Source organism: Zosterops lateralis, assembly GCF_965231275.1.
Source record: "Zosterops lateralis genome assembly, chromosome: 12".
Lineage (NCBI taxonomy): Eukaryota > Metazoa > Chordata > Aves > Passeriformes > Zosteropidae > Zosterops > Zosterops lateralis.
In genome coordinates, this window is record NC_139772.1 from 189757 (window position 1) to 211530 (window position 21774).

The 21774-nt window shown below is 46.4% G+C and overlaps 2 protein-coding genes across 3 annotated transcripts; both read right to left on the bottom strand.

The window, feature by feature from the left end:
* Positions 1–212: 212 nt before the first annotated feature.
* On the bottom strand, positions 213–13880 carry LOC310914289 (carbohydrate sulfotransferase 4-like). Of its 2 annotated transcripts, none has more exons than XM_083870339.1 (2): positions 13795–13880; positions 213–2111 (listed from the first exon to the last, which is right to left on the bottom strand). In XM_083870339.1, exon 2 carries the CDS (start codon positions 2096–2098, stop codon positions 920–922), a length of 1179 nt encoding a protein of 392 aa, XP_083726465.1. In that variant the 5' UTR covers positions 2099–2111; positions 13795–13880; the 3' UTR covers positions 213–919. The 2 variants fall into 2 exon arrangements, with proteins under 2 accessions (XP_083726465.1, XP_083726464.1); XM_083870338.1 differs by lacking the exon at positions 13795–13880 and adding an exon at positions 5918–6119.
* Positions 10764–20548, bottom strand: TAT (tyrosine aminotransferase). The gene is made up of 12 exons (XM_083870337.1): positions 20349–20548; positions 18492–18734; positions 18207–18311; positions 17310–17377; positions 16771–16929; positions 16453–16591; positions 15877–15929; positions 15345–15497; positions 14322–14450; positions 13795–13878; positions 12160–12258; positions 10764–11428 (listed from the first exon to the last, which is right to left on the bottom strand). The coding sequence occupies exons 2-12, from the start codon at positions 18724–18726 to the stop codon at positions 11285–11287; spliced, it is 1368 nt and encodes a 455-aa protein (XP_083726463.1). The 5' UTR covers positions 18727–18734; positions 20349–20548; the 3' UTR covers positions 10764–11284.
* Between the last annotated feature and the right edge of the window lie 1226 nt (positions 20549–21774).

A 21774-nucleotide genomic window follows, 5' to 3' on the forward strand; every position in this document is an offset into this window, starting at 1 on the left:
TCTTGATCTTCTCTTGGTTTCTTTAATCCACTCCCATTAACCTATCTTCTCGGTTTCAGTATTTATGCCTATGAAATCTGTGTCTTTACTTTGTCTTTAGGATCTCAACCTTAGCATAAATTCTTCTGTCACCCATATGAACTGTAGGAATTCCCAGGAAAACAACTGTTCTTGGGTTTGAAAGCTATAAGAAAGATTTATTTCAGCTAAAAAATATATGGATTCACATAATCCCAGAAATGGTTTCCCACATGAAAACACAGGAGTTTTTATTTTCAGCAATAGCTGGTTTATTCCATTTTCCCATTATACAGTCAGAGAACACAAACATTTTCCCACCTTTGCCACCAAGGCGGGATACTCAAACACGTGAATGGAGCAAAAGGAAAACTGGACTTGAAAACTCAACCATTCAAAGAAAAAAACCAAAACCCGACATCTTTCCAGAAACCAAATGTCAAATGTCTGGTCAATCCTTGCATCTTTTCTGGCACTACATATCCTGTGTGGCAGCATGTCACGTAATGTCTTCTTTATTCAGCTTCCTTTTATATTTCCTCTTCCTTCACAGTGCAGTTGCTCCATGTGGTTTCCCTCGTCTTCAGCTGTGGTCCGTGGGGGGTTTGAGCTTCTGCTATCTGCTCCTACTCCTTTGGCATTCTGTATGCTGCAATCTAACCATAATTAATCTGGAAAACAAACTTGCATTACTTGAGCCTCCATTGTGGCTGAATCTCCATCTCACTTGGAGAGTGACCCTGTGCTGCTCAGAGCTCTCCTGAATGCAGTCAGGGTTCTTGTACCACTTGTCCTTGCATCCATGCACATCCATGCATACACTCCTATACTGCTATGCCTGCACCTCTGTCCTCTTTTGTTCTAGTGAACACTCTTGTTCTAGTTCAGCACTCTGCAGCTTTCAGAGAGTTGGTGCAGAGATCAGCTTTTCTGCCTTCAAAACTTGATACTCAGAGGAGTTCTGGGCAAACAAAAGATCCAAAGACATATTTTTCTGCTCTTCTTCAGACTGAACAAGCCGGTAGCCCAGCAAATCCATTGCATCTTTGCACACATTTTGCACTTTTTCTATTTTCTGGAAGGGAAGTGTCTTTCTCCAGGCCTGGGAAACTCTCAGTGCATCTCTCGACCCAATATCGAAGGCCTGTGCTCCATGACCCTTCCCATGGGTGATGTTGTGGATCCACTTCTGAAGCTCTGGTGTGAAATGGAGTTCTGCAAACCTGTACATCTGAGCAGCCCTTGCAAGTGGGTCTCTGACAATATCTTCATAGCGAACCAGCAGATACCGGTCTTTCAGGAAGCTTGGAGTGGCCTGACTTCCTGCCTTGTACATCTCAACATGGCTTTTGCAGATTACTTGCATTGTGTTGTAGGGCCCCATTTCTCCCTTTGTCTTCTGAGACCCCACAACAATGTTAGTGTCACGTTTCAGGTCTGCCATTGTATTCTCTCGGGACCTGAACACAGCCCGAGGGTCCCGTACCAAGTGAATGATTTTGAGGTTCAGGGATGGATCGGTGAGAAGGGGATAGAGAACTTTCAGGTCAAAGAACCGAACTTCTTTGATGGCAACATGGCTATAGGTTTTACAAGCTTCCTCCACCTTGCTGAATGGGTACTTGCCACAGATCGTTTTGCAATTGCCTGCAGTGATTATGTCGCTGCGACTGAATGAGTCACAGGCAGGCGGGGAGCACAAGGCTCGGCTTGTCTCCCACTGAAATAAATCAGACTTTTTCTTCTGGCTAGACATGTAAGCATCAAACACAGACATGTCACACAGAAAGACTGACCTGACTAAGTCCCGCACTGCCATGTGTAAGACTTTGGCGCTGTTCTGGTACATCTTAACCCAAACGTGCCATGCAGGTTCCATCAGGTAGAAGACACTGGGGTGCTGGCTGAAGATTTGTCCAGTGAAGGAGGATCCTGACCGCCAGGAGGAAAGAATGAGGATGTGGACAGGAGAAGGTTTTTCTTCCATGTGGGCATTGTTGCTGCAGGGTAGGAAGTGGATCAGAAGGAAGGACAGAACTACCAGAATCAGGAGCACCTGTACTCTTCTAGACTTCACCATGATTGCAAGGAACCTGCAGAAACAGAGGAAGTTCAGCATCACAAGATGATGAAAAGGGTAAGATGTGGTGCATCTGGCTCCTCTGCATCTCTCTGCAGGCACAGGGTTTTGGAAAGTTGCTACTCTACTAGTGACACTGTAGCAACCACTGCACGGGGTGTCTCTGCAAAGGACATAAGTACAGCAGGGCTGAAGGTTTTCTGCAGCAAAACCACTGTTTGTCAGTAATCCATTCTAATATAGTCTTAGAAGATACTGAAAAGCTTGTCTGCACTTTTATCAATGTTTAAGAGATAGTTGAGTGTACTGAAGTAAGTCAGTACAGACAAATGTGTACTTCATGTAAGTAATCTCTGCAAACGATCCTGGCAACTTTTATGAAGGAAAGATGCAAAACCTTGCTTTTTGTGGAGAATTCAACAGTTCCACATTTTACTTTTAAGCACCTACTCTGACCAATATTTACAATTATTTTTATGCCAAAATGCTGTAAACATACGATGTCGGTTTCCTTTTGTTTTGATTATATTCCTTTTGAAATTTCAGGAAACATTTATTGTCACCACAGGCAAAATTTCACATACCAAAGGAAGACGCTTGGCACTGTACTAAATCCAAGAACAACAGCATCTCCTCCGCAGACAGAGCTTTGTAGGCAATTTTCCTAGAAAGACCCATCTTTGTGTAGGCAGGCTTAACTGCTTACCTGCCCTATTAACCCCCTTCTTAGCCTAACTCCTTTTTAAAGACTTTTTAACCCTCCCTCCAACCCCACTCATCCTATAGATCTTTTATGAGAAGATGTATTATAGAATGTGCTAGTTGAACTGAAAGGCCTGCCCAAAGCTGGCTTTTTGTTTCATACACTAAACTTCTCTTCTGCCTGTGGAGAATGACTGAATTATTGGAAAATGTCTAATAATTTTCATGCCACTGGGGACATGGCATGAAAATACCACAGGAAGAATTCACAGCCTGAATACCAGCTGGCACAGGAATCTGCAGGAAGTACACCACTGGAGATGGGATCTGAGGCAGAGAGAATTCATTACATTTTTTTAAAGTACATTAAAGCACACTTTGCCAATTACTCCTGTCTTGTGTGCTCTCCTTCTGTCCTCCAGCAGTGCCTGACTCTGCCTCAAATACAGGTTGGGTGTCTGCAGCATGGGCTGTCCCTGGGGACAGACTCCTTGGGCAGCACTAAAGCCCAGGCAGCATGGAGTGCTCCCCATCACCATCTGCAAGGTTGGCAGTTTAGCTGTGCCACAATGGAGACAGACCTCTCTTGCTTGTGCAGAGGCTTTATATTTTCCAAGGTGAACTAAAATTGAAAAAACTTTTCTGATTTCTAGTCATGGCCATTCCTTCCAGGGAAATGCACAGCAAGACAGGACAATGAGAGCAGGACCTTTAGGGCAGGATGTTAATCTTGGACAGCATCCCAGCCCAGGCCCTTACAGCTTTGTACACTGCTTTTGTGCAGTCTACAATTGCACAAGACTCAAGCAAGCTACGCCCATGTAGAGCAGCAGCCCCCCTACTCAAGCAGCCGAGATATAAAATGACTCAGCCAGGCTGCAATGCAGACACCGCTTCCTTGCTACATGCTTGCCATGTCCTCTGGGTCCACAGTGGTTATGAATGTTCCCAAAGTTTCCCTAACCTCCTCCTTTTGCCCTGCCTCAGTTTTCCTCTGCAGCAAAGCTTTTAGGTGAATTTGCATGGGGTGCCTCCTGCCACGATTGCAGTTCCTCTAGTAGCGATGTTTTAGATTTTCACGTACAGTCACTGCTGCTAACCAACGAAGAACAGTACTAATCTGTGCCTCCAACATACATGCATAAATTGTCTTGTTATTCTAAGTTACCTTCTGTGCATTTGTGTTGAGCTTAGGGTTTATAAGGCAGCAATTATAATTTCTCAGAGTAAGGAAAATACCCAGCCCGATGGGTAAGTCTAGTTGTCAACAGGTGCTACCACAATATGGATTTTACTTTAGTAATGTTTTGCAAGGATGGGGCTGTGCATTTAGTGAGGGACCACATAATTCTTGTCTCCTGGACAAGAAGCTTTCTGATTTTTTTTGGTTACACAAATGGCCTGTAGTGTTCAGGTCTGACAAGGAGCTGAATCAGGTTGCTATTTGGACCAACCCTAGGAAGAGCTGCAAACAAAAACTATTGTAAAAATAAGTGATATATCAGCTTTTTCCATCCAAATGAATACAAGCAGTGTTTACCAAAAATCCTGGCTTCTAAATAAACTTTGATGATATCACTTCTATCTGGCACCATTAATATTGTTATTCTTACTCCTGACAGAGCTCTTGGAATATAGCCAGAAGCTATTAATTGAGAAAAACTCTCTTGAGCAGACATGAACAATGGTGTGAAGGTAGATACCCAGGCAGATTTAAAACCACAGAAATAGTTGTTTCTTTGGAAACCTACATGTGAATTTCCTGAGTATGAGAATGGAGTATTTTTTTTTTTCAGGAAGCTAGAGCTTTTTATCTTGAATAAAATCAGGGTGAGATAGCTGAATGTTTTAGACATTTCATAGAGTTACTGCTTTTGATAGAAATTTCCTCATGTGAGACCACAGTTTCAACAGCTTATTCACTCATATAAGAAATAGTGGTAATTGTTGCCATTACAAGTCTGTTCCACAGAGAGTAGAAGGATTGAAATGAATTGTGTGCCTGATGAAGAGGAGTGAAAGAGCAGCATCATACTATACTATCATACATTCCCTACTATGAGAGAAATACTAATTATATAACCTTATTTTTCACCACTGTTTTCACCACTGTTTCTCAATCATGGGAGCTGAGATGTTCCTAATCTAAGGTCCCAAGGTTAACCACATTTTCTCTACAGCAAACATTCAGAGTCACCAGTGATTGAGTTAATGTCATATACCAAAAGTGGAAATATGAAGCCCTCACATAGCTGCCAAGTAAAGATCAGCCCAGAATGACTGAGGCAATCTCAGTTGCAGAACAAGAAAAGCACACTGTTATTGTGTGCTAACAGAGATGAGCTAAGATTTGACTGAGAGCAGAAAGAACTGGAAGAATCTCGGGGCACAAAGGATGCAGTATAGAAACTACCGAAAAATACAGCAATCCATTGTCAACATGTTAGTGTCTCCCACAGCAAAAGTATAATAGTACTGCCTGGGCAGCTTGTTTAAAAAAAAAAAAAAAAGCAGAGTCTTGGTCTTTTGCAGAAACAGACAGGGAGCTTGGAAAAGCTTGATCCTGGCAAAGAGCAAGCATTATGGAAAGCAGCGAGCAGCCCAAGGGAAATGTACCCGTGAAACACACTCAGCACTGGGCGGCATATCCTCAGGTTATACAACATGTGCATATCCCTGGCAGGTGTGAGACAGTTACAGCCCAAAACCACCTTGTCCCATGCAAACTAATGTTGAGTGTTGTGCCAGTCTAAAGGAGTTTGCCAGACATGTACAGGTTTCCCATTACTGTAATAGCAAAGAGGATCTGGCACCAGAGAAGCTCCAGTCACTGGTCTTTGATGGCACTGATGGCTGCTCAAAGTTTTTTCAAATGCTGCTTCAGTTTGGCCTGGTCAGTTTCTGCAGAATTAGAAGTTATCTGCCCATGCAGAAGTGAGCAGCTGGCATGACTGTCACTAGTGGGAAAAGCTGAGCAGGAGCACTGAGAAGACTGTCTGGAGAGGCAGGAACTACCCTCTAAGCCAGAGCCACAGCTTCTGTCTGCAGAAAATTGTCACAATTTGCTGGCATCAAGAGCATCCACACTAGATACCAAGAAATGGTTAAAAATCTCACCTTAACAAGTCCTCTTGAAGCACCACCAGACCTGATTCAGGCAAAGTTGCCCTCATACACGTTCACTGCTGTGCTACACACATCTCCAGGCAGTCAGATGGCAACTGTGCATTCATGTACAGACACTCTGCCTTCATGCTGGGGTCTCATATACAGGTATACTTAGCTCCTACCTGCACCTGTGCCTGCCCCTTCCTGTCCTCTTTGTGTACATCCCAGCTCTTAAGACTGACTGCTGTATACTGCCCGCCTACTTTGACCAGCAACTCCACCCTGCACTAAGCAAAAAGTACAGAAATGGCAGTTTCTTGCAGGGGTGTGAATGACCAGGTGCTGCTAGTAAGGGAACAGGGCCAGAAAGTTCATGAAGGAGACTGAAAGATACTTTTAACTCCTATGGCAAGCCCCCCAAAAGACTGCTGCCTGTAGGAGCAGGAACAGGGATGTCTGTAGAGTGTCAGAGCAAAGGACAAACAGGTTGCAAAGAGGACCAGCTTGCCCACCATGAGGGCAGAGATGAGACATACTTTCCTGCTATTGCTCTGGCTGCTTGTCATGTTGTCAGCAGATGCAGATTAACATAAAATCTTTTTGACTCTTCTCTGTCTATACCTTGCTTGAATTAAACATTTGGGGACTGGGAAAGAAAACTGTGTGAAAGGACAGGCTGTGAAAGGAGCAGCTTGACTTGGTCTGTTAATGATTCACAAGGGTGCTAGAGCTGCAATGGGTCTGTGCCAGGTAAGGTAGTGAAACAGGGAAGCACTGGGCTCAAGAGAAATATTTGCATCCAGAGACAGTTGCTTTGGGTCATTCCTATTCCAGATCTCATAGATTCTGTCACACAGTCTGGAGAGATACAGACCTCTTAATGGTGTCCTCTTTGTGTTCCCAAGGACCTCACTGCTCCTTTCAGGGCAAGTAGAGTATAGGAGACAGCAAAAGAAAAAATCTGGGCAAGGCTGGTGCTTCCAGCAGGAGGGAAAATCTGAATGGGGCAGGTCATGTTCCCTTTCACTTGTTGCATTGCAAACACAGATGGTCAAGCCCTGGTAACCCTTGGCTGGGAAACAAGGCGAGAAGTTGGCAGTGGTCCAGGTAGGGCCCTGTGGAGGACCACACAATGTTTAGTGCAACCTGGATTTCTGCTTTGTGTTCCCATGCCCTGCACTGACACACAGGATTTACCTGTATGTCATTAGGTGTTGGAAAACCTTTGTAAAGGCCACACCACTTAAGTGGCTCTTCCTGAAGGATTATTCCTCCCTGGTCAACAGTTGCATGAACAGAGATGTATCAAACTTCTGTTCCAGCTGTATGTAGTTTGCCCAAGCAATGCTGATCCCTTGGCATCAATATGTAGGCTTTATGATAGCACTGAATACTACTGTGCAGTCACTTTGTCAAGGGGTTGAGCAGATTTTTCTACTTGTTTAGACACCACGTTCCAGTTATGTGTCTGAGCTTTCCACAAAGCATCCTCTGCGGTATGAGGAGTTGCACAGAGCAGGAGAATGTGCTCTTCTTTGGATTTGAGATTTGGGATGACAAACTGGTTTGGCACACTGTATTTCCTGGGACCTGCACATTGTGACAATTGAAGAAGGAAACCTCTGGCTCTTGAAAACAAATGTCATGCACCCCATATGTCTAACTCAAAAGCTTTATGAGAAAGCAGAAGCATACTTTCATTGGGATGAAGGCAACAGAAGGGAACTCTGCTTTCAGAAAAGAGCCTTTTTCAGTAGGGATGCTGTATACAGTCACCCTGGTTGCTTTAGAAATCATCATTCATAGAGGATGGAAAGAGTGCAGCAGCGAGGGAAGCTGCAGAATGCATAGGAGCAGAGGTGCAATGCCTATGCTAAATTCCAGTCAGGGCAAGTTCTTGCTGGGCCAGAGTAGATGTTGCTCCATATGCCTTCCAGAACAAGGAAGCAGAAGACCCTGGGCCAGCACCACTTCTGTCAGGTATCCAGGAAATAAGTCAATCAGACTTATTGGCAACACCTCTTTGCTTTGGCAAAGCTTCAGGGAACACTGACCCAAGACAAATAAGGAAATTTTTTTGGGTTTCTCTCAGCTCTTGCAAGAGAGAGACAGGCTCTCGCAGCCAAAGGCCATGGTCCGAAGGCAGGAAGACCCTCAGGGACCCCTCGGGTCTGCAGACCTGCTGAAGGCAGTCAGGGATGCTGGAAGAGGGAGTGGGTGAGGCCAGAGCCAGGAGCTGGGCTACACTGAGGTTCCTAAAGCATCTGGGGGAACTGATCTCACTGCTGGCAGGTGTGATTTGTCCCAGCTTGCCTGCAGTGCCAGTTTCCCTGTTGGGGTTGAATCTACTGCTAGCCCCTTTAGAAGCTGAGGACTAACACACTTAAAGCTGAGAAGTTCCTTCCTTTCCCAAAGAGAGCACTAGGCAGGAGGTTGCCTCCTTGCCGAGGTCCCCATATCTGAGGTAAATCACCCTAAGCCTAAACATGGCTACCCCAGACGGCACAGAAAAGAGCAGATGCACAATGCAAGCCTGTGTCAGGGTATACCACTATTTCTCCCCAGCTAAGGCAGGGAGGATGGCTGTGGATTGGTATGTGAGCCAGCACAGGCAGGATGCAGGAACAACCACAAAACTACAGATGAAATGCAGAGTAAATTTATTTCCATTACCTCACCAACCAGGGGATCCTCAAAGCAGGAACCCAGGTAGAAGCACACAAACAGGAATGCCAGCACTGTGGAGTCTGGTTCATGCTCAAGGATCACCAAACCTGCTGTTTTCATAGGTATATCAGGGATTATTACGGGCATATTTTACCACTGAGATTTACTGCAGCAGAAATGTCAAGCATGTTCAGTGCGGTGGTTCTAAGTTTAGCACAGGCCTATGTTATATAAAGATAGGTGTATAATTTACTAAACACACAAGACTAAACAACTATTAGTATAATATATGTGCTTCTCTACAGTTCACCTGCAAGACACTTGAGTGTATTTACAATCCTCCTTGCCAATCTTCCCTTATTTTCCCACAATCAGTTATAAGGGCACTGGGGCAGTTCTGCTAAAGCTCTGCAGATCTTGTCTGAGCATCCTCAAAGAGCAGCTTCAGACCTGTGTTTTGATTTCTTCCTTGGTGGTAATGCTGAAAGGGGTTTTCTTTGGCACAGAGTACCTCCAGACTCCAACTTAAGCTAGTTTGTATGGCTGGCAGGGTGCTCTAACCTACACCCACACCATGACGCAAAGCATCTGTGAGTATAGTATCTGAAAAATGATACCAGCACATTGTGGTTTAATGGTAGTTTGCTATTGCATCAGGGAAAACCTAGGTGTGGTCAAAAGGCAGTGATATGTTTACAAAAGATGACAATGGAGGATGTGGCCTTGAGAAATCTAAATATCCTGAGAGGATGTGACCTGTGTCTCTGGCTCTCTCAGTCTTCCCAGTCAAATACTGCTGGGTCAAAAAGAAACAGGATTGTGTTAATTATTGCAGAATATTTGCATGCCACCAGCCATCTCTGAGAGGGCTCTGAAAGAAAAGGGGTTCCTGAAGGAAGAGTGATCTCAAAGGATCAGCTTTCACTAAAACCAGGATATGTTTATTAGTTACGGGGATTAAAGCTGCAGAACCTAAGGTACATGGAGAAGAGTTGAAGGAAGTAAATGGTACTTGAAAGCTGTAGTAGGTTCAAGATGGCATAACAATGCAGCAACATCATGCTGTAAAGGTCTCCTGATCCCAATAGACCCTTCACACACCACCCTGCTTGTTACTTGTCAATGATTTTTCTTAGCAGCTCTGGTTATTCAGCTCTATTTGAAGGTCTAATTACATGAAATCTCTGCAGCTGTGTACCATTCACTCCCCAGCCCCAGATTCCCTCTCTTTTTGTTCTGGGATTGCTTTCTTTGGAAGGAAAAGATGTAGCATGGTGTCAAAGCTGACGTGTCAAAGACCTTTTAATACACTATCTTTCTCATTTTGCCCTCCCCTCGAATGGTACCCAGATTTTGTGCTGGGCAAGGCAAGGGGAGACAATTAGACAGTTATAGAACCTGGCAGGACTGGCAGTGTGTAGTCTAGAGCTAGCTCAATTTTCCTGTCATTGGGAAGGCAGGGTTGACCTGTGGATCTGAACTCTGTGGGAGGACAGGTGAACAGAGCTGAAGGTGTGAAGGCACTCCACAAGTTGCCCTTTTGACAGTTCCAGAAATGGCTCCTGAGCCAGAACGTATGTTGCAATGGGCATTATCATCTCCTCCCACTTCCACTGAATAAACAGACAACAGGCCACCAGTTCCTTATTACTCTATGGAGCTGACATATTCAGCAATCAGTAACCTTGGTATGGCTAGCATGTCACAAACATCACATATAGTATGAGCCATGGGTTGCCACCCAGTGATTAACCACTACAGCAGGAAAGGCATGTCAAGCCTTGAGTACTTAGGCATGGCTGGCTCCAGCCCTGGGGACAGTTGCTGCCCTGCAGCAGCAAGCACAGGGACCCACTGTTCTGCTGAAGTCCACAGTGGGGGAGGCTGAGAGAGCCAAGGAGAAGGTGCAGAGAGAACTGTTCTGTGGGAAGTGGACAGGCTGCCACAGCAAGCTGCCAACATCATCAGGGCAGGAGAGGCTGACTCCAGTCTGCAGGGCCCATACTGCTCTCAAGGCTTGTGGGTTTCTTTGGGGGTCTGAATCACTCTCACCATATCCCTACTGGCACATAGGATGGCCCTGGGCAGGAAGGGACATGCCTGGGACACTGCAATAACATGGGGTGAGCAAAGGTGACCCACACAGTGACCAATCCCAACGTCATGCAATGGTAGGACAGTGCAGGACTACCATGTCAGAATTTTTATTAATAAAAAAAGTTACAATAACTTATTCCCTTTATCACACAAAGGGCTCAGTATAAAGAGCTCTGGCTTCCTAGGGTAACATAGGAAAGTGAGAGGTGGGTACTTTTTTCTCATCCTCGAAGAAAGCAGCCTTCTCCTGTTCCCAAGGGGAAGTGTGACCAGCACAGGACCCACAGGCCAACAGGGCCCAACCCAGGAACAACCTTTTGCCCTCTGCCTGCAGCTGGTTCACAGGTAGCACAGACCAAGACAGGGCACAGATGCTGAGTCTACAGAGACATGGGGGACTGGAAGCAAGAGGATGTGCAAGCTCTAGTGGAGGAGGAGAGAGAAGTGTCTTCTTTCCATAATACTGAGGAGTCTGTGGAGCACAAAAAGTGAAGCAGCAGGACAGTGGCTGCTTACAGGCAGGGAGAGGTGGGGCGGCTGGAAGGAGCCTTGCCTGCCCGGCTGCTGCCTCATACAAGGTCTAGCCTGACAGGGGCAGGGGTCCAGCTGTAGCTACTTGTCACACTCCAGGTCCTGGGCCCCCTCAGCACCCTGGTAGTGCATCTCACAGAACTCCTGAATGCGACCGCAGGCCTCCAAGATCATCTCCTCAGGCACAGTGATCACTACACGGAAGAAGTTTGGGTACTCAAAGCACTGAAATGAAAAAAGATGAAGCTGGTAGATTACCTGGGATAGTGACAGTTTTAGAGCCCTGCCTTGGCACCATGAGCTGCATCAGCACATGAATATAGTCAATGTAAAACAGCAGGGCTTGGTTCTTGCTCCCTTAGACTGTTTTTCCTGTTCCAAGCAAATCTCCCATCTCCATCTATGTAGACATGATGCTGTAAGAGGCACAGGCCAAGGGACTTTGTGTGAACTGTGCAGACCAGACTGTGCAGGAAATGGGCTGAAAGGAGCTAGCAAAGGAGAGGGTTGAAGAATATTTAAGGCCGTGTCCATATCCAATGTTGGAAGTGAATGCAAGGCACAGATGTTCTCAGCCTTCTCTTCCCTATGTCTGCATGGGTGCGGGACTGGAAACAGACTGAGGAAAGGAAGGTGGGAGCACTCCTCTGAGGTAGCACCTTCAGCAAGGAGATATGGGGGTATATGGAGTTCAGAGATACTGCTCTGCCAGCTTGAGAAATACTGGGCAAGCCTGGAGTTGGGAAGATCCTGGCAACCTGACTGAGTGCTGAGTCAGAGACTGCCACACACAGCACAGGGAGCTGACAGCCAGCTCCTACACAGTATTACAGACCATGGACACTTGCATACACAACTCCTAGCCTATCCTCAGAGCTCAGGGATGCAAGCCTCTACAGCTTCTCCCACCACGTTTTGGCCTCACAGCTCCTTGAGGCTCTCAGTGTTAGGCTTACCGTGGCTGGCAAGCAGAACACAGACTGCTCTGAGATGAGTCGCTCAGTGAACTCCACATCATTTTCAAACTCTGGAAAATGCTCCATCTCAATCTCAACCTGCAGCAGAGAGATGTAACATGGCAATCAAGGGCACCAAAACTATCTAATTGTCCTTGCTTACACACATGGCCCAACGACTTCCCAGTCAAGTGCAACTGTCTGCCCTCAAGTTTTGCTCATGATTTGGGCTGCCTGGGATACAAGACAGAAATATATAAATGAAAACTGGGCTTCTGAAAAAGCCTTCATTAACTACATAAAATGGCATCTCGCTTAAATGCTGCTTCAGTAAAAAAACATCTGACAGAAAAGACACAGTAACCAATTAGAAGTGAAAAGGAATAAGACATTGAGACAGAGCTTGGCAGAGAACTCAATAGGCATTAATAATCCTGTTATGCAAGAAAAACAAACAAACCTGATTTGGTTTAAAATAAAAAGAAAGGTCTAGAATATCATGAACAAAATAAATCCTTTTAGGATAATAGAATTAGTAAAATTATATGAAAATGGTAAAATCTTCAATAAATATTTCTTTTCTGTATTTTGAAAGAAGGCAGCTGTCCATCTTTCACATAAAGATAGTGCTATTCCAGCGATTTGTTTATAGAATCCTAGAATGGTTTGGTTTCAAAGGGACCTTAAAGTTCATTTAGTTCCAATGCCTCCAGTACGGGCATGGCTGCTACCCATTAGATCAGCTTGTTCAGGGCCCCGTCTAGACTGACCTTTATAACCAAAGAAGATTTTAAGCATCTCATGAAAATATTCCTAAACAGATAATTTGAGAGATAATTTTCATACAGAAGTTCTGGAAGTGCTAGTAGAAAACAAAAATAAACACATGACTTAATTTGAAATAGATGGTCAGCTACTGCAGAAGTACAATAAGTATGAAACGATCTTAGAGCTGTGCCTCTACATAAAAAGCACAAGCAAAATGACCTGTGTAGCTCTGGGTAAAATTGGAAACAGGGTCAAGTAATAAGGATTTTTCTACAGAAATGAGTGAGACATACTGCAGTATTGTCCAGTTCTGAGCCCACATTTTAAGAGTGAATGAAAAACTGGAGACATTATAAGATGGAACAAAATAAAAGGGGAAAAAAAGTGTTAAAGTGTCATAAATGTCTTAATTGAGCTTGATGAGATGAAAAAGGAAATTTCAGCACATTATAAACTTTAAAGCAAACAGGCGTGGGAAAAGGCAGAAGAAGAGGCAACACCACGAGCAGAAGAGAAGCATGCTAGTATGAAGAAGGCTACATCTTCTACAGGAGGTATGATAATCTGCCTTGTTTTTATAGGGGCTTCTGGTTAGCAGCTGGCTTCATATCCAGGTAAAACAGCCTTGTCTTGCAAAGTACAAGTCATGGAGTTCTGTGCAGGAGCAAGTGGGTTAAGTGTAGTGGCTTCTGCTCTGTGAGCAGAGAACAGCATAACCTGGGCTTCTGAAGTGACCAAGGGATGCATTTACCACACAGGGAAATATGAAAATGCACAGTAACAGAGACCTGGTGGCAAGTACCAATCTGAAACACTGACTAGCTCTGGCAACCAGACCTAATCTGAGAGGTGGTGATCCTCACTTACCATCAGGTACATGGCTCCAGCAGGCCTGACAGGCCGAAGGCCAGGGATAGCTGCTAAGGCAGCATAACAAAGGTCAGCGTTAGACTGAAAAGCAAAAAGGAGAAATTTCAAAACAGGAGAAATTCCAGGAAGCAGCTCAGTGATTGGAAGCCAAACTCTGGACCGTGTCTATGAACAGGTTTGCCTACTGCAAATAAAGGCACAACAAATGCAAACAGCATGGGAGATCATGGCCTTGAGTACAGCAGAGGTTACTGAGCTGAGCTCAGCAAGTCAGGACCAAACTCCATCTCCTTGGTCAGCAGCTCCAGCTGCAGAGCTAGGCTGCCTGAAACTTATCACAGCCAGTATTTCTGCCCATTACACTGTCTCCTGATGGAATTTAATTTTTTGGGTCATCCTAATCACAGACAAAATTGCACCTCTAACTGGGGGGGGGAGGGGAGGAAGAATCAAGAACTAGAGAGAAAGGAGTCCTTCCAAACAATCTATGAACAAATCTTTCTGATCTCTAACAGCCTGTTTACCTTGAGGATGCTTAGAGTGTTGTGGTAGAACTCAGGTGGTGTTTGGTTCAAGATACGCTCCAGTGCTCCTTGGACAAGTGTACAGGGTCCTAGGATCCTTTGACTCAGTCTTACAAGGCCATCCCTGATCTGAGAAAACATCATATTTACAGCTTAGATGATGCTTCCCTAAAGGAAAGGAACAGCTCCAGGGCTCACTTCCTGTATTCCTACAGCTGTTCACACCCTTCTCTTCAGTGAGCATACAGACTACTAAAGAGCATTTGTTTCACTATATGCCAGGTTTAGCACACTATTTACAGTGTCATTCTCTGTTCCTCCATTGCAGATTGAAATGCCAACAGAGACAACCTTTGGAGCTTCCCAATCTGACTCAAACAAGGAATATAGATAATAAAAATAAAGCCAGAGCTGTTCCAAATTCAACTTTGCATTTCCCTTAGGTTTGTGCCCACAATCCACACTTTCAACGCCAGGTAAGGACAATCAACATTAGCTTTTCTGCTCACTCATTTGGTCCTCTCTTCTCCCTCTTCCTCTGCAGAGAGCCTTCTAGGTGGAAAGGTCACTGCAGTAGATGGTTGTCCTTGTAACACAGCTGAAAAATAGCCAGATAAAGTACTGGCAGCACTGCAAGGTGCTTTGTTCTTACTTTTAAGAGAAACCACGTAAGAGCACATAGATACCACACATGGACTCCGCATGCCGGATAAGCCATGCAATACTTTCAGTGCACACTGGAGCTATTTGAGAAGTTAGAATCACAGAAAAAGGACAAGGCATATATTAATGAGCAGCAGAGACACTGTGTGAGTTACAGTGTAGATGTGGGTAGAAGGCCATGTCTGGGAGCAGATGGAGTAAGGAAGGGACATGAAAGAGAAAAGCTGGTAAGCACAATTGGGTGACACCCACATGAGAGCAAAAGAGCAGTACCTGCCCATATCAGTTAAAGACCTGGTGATCCATAAACTGAAGACTCTGCAAATCTGTTGCCATGACAGTAACGCAGCAGTAACTCACCTCTTTACCAAAGATGTCTCTCCTGTCATGAATTAGGATCCAGCCCATCCGCCAGCCAGGGACTAGCCATCGCTTTGCCAAGCCACCACAGGACAAGATTGGCACATTGGTGCTGAGAGTTGCAATGGGCTCATACTTGCAGTCAGCAAATACCTATGACCAGAGACTGCGTTAGGGCTGTGTTAGGCACCTCTTACCCCACCAGTGAGAACTGGGCATGTGCATGAGGCTTAACAAGAAGGGATGCAGGGAAGTGATGGGAAATCAATGGTGAAAACTCACAGCTTCAAAGTATGAAGATAGTAAGTGCACACACATAAAAGCAAGCTGTTTGGGAAGAGGAAGAGAGCTGGACATGAGAGGTTCCCCTAGGACCACACAGCAAAGGACTGGGAGCTCCAGGCATGGACCCAGGCACTGGAGAGTGAAGCTGTCTCTCACCCCTAGAGACCTGGCTGCCATGGCCAAGGATTAGGTGTATCAGAAAGGACAGGCAGCATTGGGAGTGCAAAGGACTGCAACAGACACTCACCATGTCTCCATAGATCTCATCAGCCAGGATGGGCAGACATTGTCTTGATGCCACTGTGGAAGAGAGGGCATTCAGCCTGGCCACCTGCATCCTCCATGGGAACAGGACTGACCTTTGCTGCAGGGCCTGGCAGAGCTCTGAGGGAAGCTCTGTCTCAGGGCACAGGGTCCCTATCTTCCTCCTAAAAACCGTTTATTTGGAGAGCATGACCACTGGGAATCTCTGCCCGGACTGAGCCTAGTTCTGCTCCAATTGGTGGGGACTGGCAGCACAGCCCTCCCTGTCAGGACAGGGCTCAGGAAGCACAGGGCTCCTGGGAACACTCCCCATGCAGAGCCAGAGGGGAGAAATGAGCAGTCCAAGTCACACAGAGCTTTTGAGGAAAACACATGCTCTGCATGTTCTTGCCTAGATAGGACAGCACCTCCACACTGAATAAGCCCTCATTCCTGAGGTGGAGTTGGTCAGAAGCAAAGCCCTGGGCCATGGTACTGCAGTGACTGAGACGTGACCAGTGGGGACAGACCCTAGACTGCAACCATGCCCCAGGCCCCAGAAACACACAGGCAGGCTCACCTGCCAGGATCTCCTGGAGGTGGCTCTTGCTGAAAACAGAGCCACAGGGGTTCGATGGATTGTTCATAATGAGGCAAGCTGTTTTCTCATCCACCAAAGACTCCAAGTGCTCCAAATCTATTTCCCAGGCCTTCTCTGGCTAGTGAAGTGAAGAGAAAGGGAAGTAAAAACTGAGGAACTGGACTTGCCACACAAGATCAGGTGTGCCAGGGCACCCAGGGTTACTCATGGCACCTTCACCCACTTCCCAGGCAGGGCCCGGGTATTTCTAAGAGGAGAAATGTCAGGGCTGCTCCTTCCAGGCCTGCCACCACTTACCAAGAGGTTATAGAGTTTGACCTCTATCCCCATAGACAATGCCAGAGTCTTGTAGAGAGAGAAGCCAGGCCGCGGCACCAGGATGTTCTGGCCTGGGTTGGCCAGCACTGCCAAGGCAAGCTCTATGGCCTGGCTGCAGCCACTCGTTAGGATGACATCCTGCAAAGAGCACAGAGAGCTCAGTGGGAAGCATAGCCACTCTGAAGTACTCCAGACACACAGGAGTGACATAACATCCAGGCTCAACTCTGCCAGGCAGAGCTTCTCAGCCAAAAAGACAGTGCCAGAGCCTGACTGAAAGCAGGGAAACTTCAGCTGGTGGAAAGAACAACCTTCTCCTGGGGAGGGTGGATGTGAAGGGCTCAGGGAAGGGATGAGAACAGCAGGAGGCCACCTTGGGCCAAGATGATTTAGCCAGCTTTTAGTCCTCTAACTGGGCAGGGAGAGAGAGCTGGGCTAGGGCCCCCATGCCCCATGGTCTGCAGGCAGCAGCACCCTGTCTGCACTGCAGTGGGAGTGCCTTGGCTGGGCACCAGTACCTGGGCCTTCAGTGGTGCCTCTGGGCAGTTGTAGTATGCAGCCACAGCTTCCCGGCAGGACTGGTAGCCTGAGGAAAGAGGAGTCAAACATGGAAGGGAGGTTTTAATAGATTCTTTCCTTCTTGTTAGCAGTACTGTTTCTTTATTTTTACCAGTACAAGGCTCATAGCTGCTGCCCAGCTGGGGAAAGCCCATTTGGTGGTGTCCCAGGGTGGCAGAGACTGTCCTGCCTCAGGCCAAGCACCATGCAGCCCCAAGGCTGGGCCAGGATGGCCAAGAGCAGGGACAAACCTTGGGCAGGGAGGCAAACTCTAGCCCCAGCCTGTCCCAGGGATGGAATTGACAGGAGCAGAGTGGAAGGTAGCTAGAGAGTTTTCTGAGGCAGAAGAAAGCCAAGTGTGATGACATGGCTTTCATTATTTAGTGATGGCACTGGGACAGCCCTACCTGTGACCAGATGGAGGGTCCCATAATACAGGCATGATCTATGCTGTGTGCATGCTTTTGGCACTAACTGCAAACAAGGCTCATGATATCAGTGAAGTCAGGGACCCTAAGAGGAGTCCTGGTTAAGGCAGATTTGAAAGCAGCTTGGCTATAACTCATGGCAGGGACACACTCTCCTAAGGCCTTCTGGGCTCTTGATACCCTGTCTGCCCCAATGGCTGGGGCAGCAAACAGCTTCTGCAGAAGCTCTGGGCCCTAAACAGCCCATGCAGGAAAGAGCACACAGGTGTGTCTGGGAGGTACACATACTTGTGTGTTCATGTGACTATTGGTGAGGACAGCTGTAGGGTGCTAATGGAAAGATGTCTGTGGGGTCCATATACCTGCTGTGGGGTAGGAGCTGGCACATGACTTCATCCAACTCTCACAGGATGAGCTTTGTTAACTTACCAACAGCTGGAGCATAACCATTGTACTGTCCTGAGTCCAAAACCTCCTTCACAGCCCGTGTGACCTCATCATTTGTGGGAAGGTTTCCAAAGACCGTCGGGTCTCCTTTTCAAAGATTGAAAAAAATAGTAAAGTTCTCACTGATCTCTGACAGGCATAGAGCTGTGTGGTTGGCTGACCTATCCCTTGGTGTTTGCACAAAATTTGTGCTTCAGAGCCCTGCAATCAGTCAGCCACACAGTTGACCCAAATACCTGGAGACTTCTGCCACAGGACTATGCTCACCTAAGGACAAGGAGATCATGGCTTTCTTTGGGTTGGGTTCCACCTTCATGCTGTCTACGATGGCTCGAACAGGATTGAAAGTCTTCTTTGACATTTCAGAAGCCCTCACAGCCCATCTTGGCTTCCGACTCTTCACCTTCCCTGATGATAAGATGTTCCCAGTGTTCTTGAGATTAACATCTAGCATAGGGGCATGATTTCCATGGCCATTCACGTGGATCAGGTATGAGTCCATCCTGAGAGCTGTCAGAGCAAAGTGAATTTCCTGGGCTTATTTAACACATCTCAAACCAGGAATCTGTCCATTTGGGGATGCGGCCCATAAGTAAAACTTCTGAAAGCTGTAGACACTACCTACTGCCTATGGACAAAGCAGCAGCAGCAAGTAGGGTTCTATTTGGTGCCAGGATGTAGTGAAACCCCTTGCATAAGTGAGAGAGCAATACAGTGGGAAAGATTAAGGCACTTCTCTATGTTAGCTGCACCATTGCCTAGCATGAACCTCATGTGCTGAAGAGGAGAAAGTCCCACTAAAGCCAGCAGCCAAGAATTAGCAGCACGTTGTAGTCATTTCTTGACTGCAGATTCAATATTCCACTGACAGAAGGACCAGGTCACCCACTCTCTCCCCCAGCTAACAGCTTGCATACTTCAACCTCCAAATGCAAGGGCCAACCCACTATGTCTGTTCATATCCAGAATGTTTCTCCAGTCTACAGACAAAAATGCAGCACTATAAATCAAATATCAGATGCCAAAAATGTAGTTCTTCTTCAGTGTTATCAGGATGCTCTGGGCAATGGAAGGATAGAGGTTGGCCACTTGTTTCTGTCAGCAGAGAACAGCACAGCCCAGAGAGCCTAGAGCAAAAGGCAGTGCTTAGGAAATGGAGCAAGACTGGTGCAGCCAAGAGGGAAATCCAGGAGGCAGCACTGCTCCAAGCAAAGGGCCTATAATTCAGCCTGAAACTGAGTAACAAGCAAGGCACAGCAGAGGAACATCTGCCTTTGAGACCCAAAAATGGACACCAAAGTGACTTACACATCCCAGCATATTACATCCAGAACATGACTTAGACAAGGCAGGAAAAGACTAACTTACAAACTGATGATGACTCAAGGCTTTCCAACGGCAGTTTAGGGATAGGGCACAGAAGAGGCAGACCTTCTGAGACACAAAGTCTGTTCTTGCTGATACTGGGACACTACCTTGTAATCCTGCACAAACTGCTTATGCTTTCTATTCTGTCCTATTTCTCAGCTCCACTGAAAAGCAATTCAGAAAACAGAGGCACTTTCCTAATGGCAGTTACATAGCTCCACACTTGCAGATACAACACAGCTTCCCCTTCCTTGCCATAGAGACTGAGCCAGAAGGGCTGTAGTGTTGCCTGGTTCAAGCAGTATTTGCTATCTGAACAAACTTCTCACTGTTTAAGTGAAGTTTGCACCTAGAGATGCCCTATGCTGCTGCAGTTGCTCTAACAGCAGTGCCTTATTGGGCCATTTATAGCAAGCCAGACTTATCTAACAGGGTCACAAGGCAAGATTTCATCTTTTCTGCTGGAACCTTCTGAGTGTCCTTTCCACCAGAAGAAAGTTAGCTGAAGAAATATACAGCAGGGCTGCACAAAAAACTGAGCCTAGAAATGAGCCATGTATCTCAGTTCAACAGCTGGGCTGTGTCCCAAATATACAGTCTATCCTAGCAGAGCCCTTATACCCCCCTGCAACATGGTTCTTCTGAAAAGGGGAGCTGTAGACACAGGCACAATAGATACCTTCAATGCAGGCAGCCAGGGAAGAACTCTCCACTACCCACCTGAAAGAAGCAAGGCACCAGAGCATAGCACTTTACCTTCTACAGCACAGAGAGGGAGACACCAACAAGCTTGGGGATCCAGTCCCTAGTTTTCATCCAGAACAAATCCCCTTGAGAGGAAAGTCCTGTGAATTCTTGCCCATGAAATAATCCCCAAAACTGGGCGTTGAGACTGAATCATTTAGCCATTGGCTCACAGAGAGGGCTGCTCTCCCCACCCAAAAATGACCTCTCCTCCCCTTTGCAACTGTAGTAACTTCAAACACCTGGAACATGGCTGTGCATTAACTCTTTCTGGGGGCAGCCGAAGGACACAGCTTGGCTTCAAGGAGTGCCTGGGCTGCCATCCTTTTCTACCACTTTCTTCAGTCTGCAAACACTGCTGGGGGCAAATCTCCAGAGTCCAGGTATTCCAGCACTAGCACCTTGTAATTCACTGAGAGTGGATTGATGGATCATAAAGCTTGAGGAAGCCATCAGTCTGTCCTGATCTTAGAGTTTCTTGGATCCCAATGCACCAGCTGACAAACAGAAGTTTGTGGCTTCATTACAGTTGGGAGGCATCTTCCTGGCACTTGTCTGGAGGCACCAGGACCTGAAGAATTAAAGTAAACTCAAGTTGTAATTGGTTTGTAGTTTGTTTTTGTTGTTGTTGTTTGTTTTGTTTGTTTGGATTTGGTGGTGTGGTTTTTTTTGTTTGTTTGTTTGGTTTTTTTTTTTTTTTTTTTTTTTTTTTTTTGGGAGGGGGGGCGTTTCTTTGGTTGCTGCAAGACCCAAGTAAACTCGTAATTCTGGCAGCCGGTAGAAATTCTTCCCTCTTTGATGGTACTGCAAACCACAGATGATACCATTCCCAGAAGGGCCTTTTTTGCTAAGTGATGTGAACCTATGGCTTCCTGCCTCTTAATTCCTGCATGGCTAGGATAAATGAAAGACATCTGCACTCTTCCTGCCTTCCAAGGGCTGCTCCAAGTCCTCCCTTATTGCCATGGCAGCAAATGGCCAGAGACTGAAGAGTTGCTCAGGGACAAGAGGGACTTGCCAAGCTTTGAGCAAACAGACTGCTGATGCCTTCACTGCAGAGGCCAGTGGTTACTGTGAATTTTACCTGTTTATACCTGCACCTGAGTTGGAGGAGAAAGGACCATGCATTCAACCCGTGCTTACTACACAACCATCAGAAAGGCTGCACCTCCCCAGGTGCAATGAGTGACCCCTTCCCTCAGTGCTGTGGCTGGGCTGACAGTGCTGGGGAGCCATGACCTGCTGTTGACCACAGTACTGTAATGGGCACTGCTGAGGCCACAATGAGGGCCAAGGATTCAGGGCTGGAGGCAGGTTGAAAGGCAGTGGAGTGCAAACAGCAGGTCTAGCCAAGATCCTTAGCCCTGGACTACAGGGCAGACTTCCCATTGCAACCAGCCCCAACAAATAAGACCATTCAAAACTCTTTCACAGAGAA